Below are 6000 nucleotides of genomic sequence, written 5' to 3' on the forward strand. Positions count from 1 at the left end.
GTGCTGCACACAGGCCGCCTCATGATTCAGTTGGCACGATATTCAAGATATCGCAGTATATTTTCACAGAGGAAACTACTCACAAGGTTGCTGAAAACTCTTCGCTCCAAGAAGGGCGAAACCGGTCGTCATTTTTTAAATTTAATAAGTGTACAACAGTCATCTGTAACTCGAAGAAGACGCCAAAATTTTAACGGGTCTTCAGGATTGTGTTTGAATGTAAAAGTGTTTCTTATAGGCAAGCAACTTGGACTACTTGAGCATGACCCCAGAAACATGAGGCGTAAATTTGTGGTGGTGTTAGGCCGATATGTTTTCAGTCCATAGAACCGATTCTGTTTCATGCCTCCATGAGAAATTGGTTCTGATGACTACTGTGTTGTGAATCAGCGTGTTTGACTTAGCTGTTCTTTTATAAGAGCTTTACACTTATTTGTCTCCTCTGTATTCTCAGTACCTGCCAGCCGCATTTTGGTTGTTTCGTGATCAGATGACTAACTGAATTTCTCAGAAGACCACACTGTCTAGAGTCTATGTACACACAGTTTGCTCAGCACTGCGTCCGAAAGCTTTTGATCAATTTGCTGAAGCTCAAAATTCGCGAATTTGCACCATGCTACTTATAGTTTTGCAATGGCACGTTAACCACAAATTGTCAGGGCTGATGAACACTGCGTAAGCTTTGGGTCCAAGGGGCCAAAAGAATATTCCACTGCCAAGTTATAATGAATAGAGTATCACGAAATTTGTATAGTCTCTATCACTAGCTGATCGACACCAATCATTCCATTATCGAGACAATGATTTTGATCGAATCTCTCCGTAGTTATGTAGGGTTATTGGGTCTGTCGCCCCCTCTCCCCATATCTCCTTTCTATAGATCCCTGAGAACATGAGCTGTGGGGCCCACGGGGGTTTTCTGGTTCACTTTGTTGTCTGTTGTTTTAAATTCTATCTAGCATCCTTTGTCCTCTTCATCATTTAGTTGTCAAGGTCGGAAAATGTTTTTTGGGACAACAATGGACACAACTCGCCAAGTGAACTTTGTCTATTTTTACTCTACCTATCAGTTTTTAAACTTGATCCCCTTGTCAAGACATTGAACTGGGTCCTATCCATCTACTGTTTTTTTCGCGTTATTGGACGATGTCCGGTCTGAGCTTTTCCATTATTATAGAAAACGTTTATCCAGGAGATGTCTACGATTAACTTTTCTAGAGGGCGGTAACCAGACGGTGACTCCCTCTACTAGAGTTCTATGCGGAATTCGATCTACCAACGGGACCAGGGACATTCTGTTTTCTGTTTTCTGATTCAGAAGATCAGAGATATACAACAGCTTTCTTGAGGCTATGTTCTGGAACAATGGATATCTCGATGGGAGGTGCTGTGGGCTTCTTTTCCGAATGGCCCCAACGGCAAAGCAGTCAGTTGCAAACTCTGAATAGGGTTTCATAAACTTACTGAGCATTTGGGTGCAGTATACCACAAAATGTAGATTTGTACAGCAATGTGTCGCTGCCCATGACGACCGCGTTTCAGCTATGGCTTTAACGGAAAGTTGACACCCACATTAAATGAAGTAATGACCTGTTCTGGAACCCCACTGATTTTCTCTAGATCTGTTGAGTTTGTGTGTGTCAAGCTTGTAGATATCAAAAGAATGAAGGTAGAGAACAATTCTTGTTTCCTCTTACTGGTCCTCTTGGCTATTACACCAGCAATCTAGATCACGCCAGAAATCACACGCCAAGGATATATGAAAATCATCGGTGCATACTTTTAGAAAAGAAGGCTGTCGGTGAGATATTGAATACCTGACTTGCAGACGTTTCGTCACCACCCGAGACATCATCACCCACGCAACAGCGCAGCCTCCTTAAATGGTGACGAGACGTCTGCAAGTCAGTTGCCAGGCTCGGCGGAAATATCAACAACCACCTTATCAATTACCAATGAATACACCTGAGCCATCAATAATCTGACACTACCAATATACGGGTATACTTTCATCTGGACTGTGCATGTTGGGTTAGTCCGCTTATGAGGTATATTTACCGTGCATGTGTAAGGGATATACTGCTACAGATTTTAAGATTCCAAAATCATGACGTTCGGTGAACTGTGCCCGACTAATCGAACTGACGCACGACTATTGGGTGATATTCGAAGGCTCTCTTAACCTTGGTTTAGCCTGACATCCCCTCCTAATGACCATAAGCTTTCTCTTTGTAAATTATCCACAATAACGTAATTTTTTGCGCATAAAATGCTTTCTCACTGAAACGGACGCACTACTCGAAGTTTGACACTGGTTTCATAACATGATGAGATACCTGCCTAGAATTCGTTCACGTTCACTCAATTTGCTTGCCTATAACGATCTTAATATTTGAATATCATTTCGCTCTAAAAGTTTAGTAGCCTGGCTCCATCTTTGGAAACTTGGGACAACAGGCTAAACATGAATTAGTTTGTTTCCGTCTTTATGTCTGACGTGACCCCAGAGAAATTAGTTCGTGTCAGGAGAATTAACCTCAAGGAAGTGATTCGAATGAACACTCTTGGTCAACTAGGGACTCGATCGTCATCACCCTAATCTAGTACAGGTTGAAACCTGTGACACGCTCATCCCAACTGGAATGGTAATGTATGGAACGCGGGAAATCTCGGAGCTAGGTAGTAGTAAATGTGTCATTGATAATCATATGAAGTGGTTTAACAGTGTGCTCAAACGAAGGAATTGTATGAGAAAAGGGCTGGATCTGATGATTCATGACATGAAACAACCTTATTCATTGTTGTTTATCAATGAGTAGTAGTGTTGTACAATGCTTACTGCCACTGGAGTGGCTTCCTAAATGTAAGTGTTCCAATTTATGTTACTAACACACTACCACTGATAGAAATCACTACTGTGGATGTGTTTTATTCAAGGGACTTCGTTTGATTCTGTCGCTTGCTTCAAAGGTGTAGTAGCATAAGATCCTATTGGGTCCTACCAAAGTCAATCGCTGAGGGTTGATTGGTATAAGAGGAATTCACCATGTTTCGCTGGTTTACTTTGCATGGGAACTGCCTTAGAAAAAGTTATCGGGGAAAACTCGTTTCTTCAGAGGGGTAAAGATAATGCCATTTTCAGTGAAGTATGATGCCATCTGGATTCCACCTGATGGCAATTAATGCTACCCGAGTGGGAATAAAAGCTGCAGATGGACGCTCTGAATGAAGTCCCGCATAACGACTATTCGCCAGGTGACATATATTTCTATCGAAAATTATTGAAGATGATTTCCATTGGTGCAGATGCTGATAAGAATATGCAATCACCATCTTTAGTGTCCTCTATTTACCCAGCAACATTTTCCCATCGGGTCTGTTCTTCCAGGACTGTTTCAAGGCAACCCGACTCTTTCACAAACTCTGCCAAAGTTATTTCACTGACTTCTGGAGAATGCGGCTCGATGTGATTAGATGGTGTACTTTACTTTAATTTCATATCGGGCCTGCAGCACACTGGTCCAAATGCTTGTGCTGTAGTAGTATGTTTCCAAGGGCTAGTTTCTTCTGGTGTTTATGTACCTACATTCTTTTGTTGCTGGAGTCATCTGATCAAGGAACTCTCATGAAATAGTTTTCTGCTCTAATGGATTCTAGAAGTAGAACATAACGTTACTCAAATGACACCGTGCCCTTTGAGTATGTGTGCAATAAAAATAGATTGTTCGTGAAACGGAACATTAGATTTCTGACAACTTTATGCTTCCGGGCAATCCATTATCACCAACACACTGCGTGAATTGCAAATTGTGTCTGTTGAACACAAACGAATAAGTACAAAAGGTCAGTCAGTAAGTGCAAAGGTCAGTTTTTGTTGTGAAGTGTATTGGGGGTAAGGTCACCCGATGAGCCGCCGGAATATTTCACACAAGTATTTCTACCAGTCAATATTGGTGTTCAAAACCAATGCCAAAATCGCCGTAGAGTGCAGTCACTAAATTGACCGCACAAATTTAAAAGCTTATGAATGATAAATCCAACCAGTAATCCTGGTGAGTGCGTGGTAATAAGGCGACATTTTAATAGATTTCATGGATAAAGTGTGTAAGTCACATCTCACATCTCACAGCCAGAGATCGGAATGCAGGCGTTCACTAAATTTACAGTAAGCTTCTATTGAACCGAGAATTTTTCTAGTCTCAAGGAGCCCATTTTTCACTTTTAGGAAATAGACTCGGCATATTTTGACTAAGGAAGCTTGTAAAAACACATCTGAGTTATTTTTAACTAAGTGTAATTCCAAAGCTAGACAGCCGTCTACGTAAGCGGTCCGCTATGAGGCCAAAGCGGTACTCCGATATATTTAATTTACGTACGCTTGTAGCAAAATGTTGTCTTTTTCTTTTGCCATTCACCTAACATTAGATGCCACACAACTTTGAATGTGTTCGTTCCAACAAGAAACCCCCTTCTTACCCTACAGTCAATTCGCAGTTGTAATCTTGTTATGTGATGTTTCCATGGTGTCTGATTCATCGGATGTACATACTCATTCTGGCGTTGTTCTCGGTTGTTTTCGAGAGCCATGACCAGGAAGATTAGGCCAAGTTTTGGCACAATTGCACTAGGAAATGGATCGGTTACTCCACTTGCTTATTCTTATGTACAACATTCAACACGATGTTTGCATCCGTGAGTTTTCTCGTGCTTGTTAGGCCTCTTCATTGTTGTTTACTCATACAAACCTTTCAGATAACAGCTAATTGAGCTGAATAAGCCTTCTGTAACGGCATGTTTTAATTCACTGTACTTCAGATTCTCGCATATCAGCGTTACCTGCTGAGTGTCCAGACATTCCAGTGTGACAGACCCAAGTCCGTTTCAGGTGCCACTCTAGCCACTTTAAACTCGTCAACATTCTATATCGGTTTCTTCGGTCGCCCTGAGGTCCGGGTACTTTGTGGCCAAAACGATCATCCTCGGGAAAAGAACACATCTACTTCAAACACAAAGCGAATCTCGTATCGTGGTGGTGTCACGGACGGAGTTACAGGTCCTAAGCGATGTTCACAGCGTACATCATCTCATGCAAAACGTCCATACCGTTTGAAGCCGAGCGCTTCAGCAAATCAAGACGGGGATTCCGAAGAATTTTTGTTCCATTTTTGGGAAACGCCTGATGGGCAGGAACATGGGGAAGTCGACCGAGGATTTCTACCGGAGCTTCTTTTCTATACATGTTCGTAGGTGGACAGACCAAACCATCGAGAATGATGAAACAGATAGCCTATCATATACACACATACACCAAGTATCAGCACTCATCAAAACCACCAAATACACACGGACGAAGATTTTTTCATTTTCGACGAGTTATATGTACACAGATTACTTTATATGTTGATTGATTATTCTATTACTTACATCACCCATACCAATAATTTCATAGCTTTCCTAACATTGGGCTGAGCAAAGCTTTGGCTATGTCTAGTGAAATGTCCCATATAAGCAGCTTCCAATGCGAATACTGTCGTTCTGTTCCGAGTTGCAATCAACGTTGTGTGGACCAAAATAAAACTTAGATGTCGACTCGATCGATCGACAGATTGTCAACATTTGTTCCGATCACACCACAAGATGAGTCGTGGACAGCTACATCTCTTATACTACCAACAGGTGTTTAAGTAGCTAGATTATATAGCTTAATTTTCCCCTACTCTGAACGCATCTGGTTAAAGAGCATACACGAGGCTAAAGACATTGCACCGTTGCATGTCTGAAACAGTCAGTTAAAGCGACATTTATCCCCTAGAAATTCGACCCTTCCAAGCCAACGCCACACAGTTGGAAGATGTTCTCTCCGAGCGCGCATTCGGTATGTGAGGGCGGAAGACAAGTGCGCTTTTAACCTTGGGAAAACGGATATATATGCTAGGGTCATTACACGCGACAGCGCGATGGTATCGTCATTTGTCACTTACGAGTGCTTACCGAAGTAAC

At 41.9% G+C, this 6000-nt stretch overlaps 1 protein-coding gene across 1 annotated transcript in view; it reads left to right on the plus strand.

Moving 5' to 3' along the window:
- Nucleotides 1–5509, plus strand: part of T265_05680 (hypothetical protein) — a gene marked incomplete at both ends in the record, with an annotated part of 54416 nt that extends 48907 nt beyond the window's left edge. The window contains one exon of the mRNA XM_009170749.1: nucleotides 4816–5509. Within this exon, the coding sequence (XP_009169013.1) occupies nucleotides 4816–5247 (432 nt within the window). The remainder of the gene's footprint in view (nucleotides 1–4815) is intronic.
- Between the last annotated feature and the right edge of the window lie 491 nt (nucleotides 5510–6000).

This window comes from Opisthorchis viverrini (genome assembly GCF_000715545.1).
Source record: "Opisthorchis viverrini unplaced genomic scaffold opera_v5_108, whole genome shotgun sequence".
In the NCBI taxonomy this organism is placed as follows: domain Eukaryota; kingdom Metazoa; phylum Platyhelminthes; class Trematoda; order Opisthorchiida; family Opisthorchiidae; genus Opisthorchis; species Opisthorchis viverrini.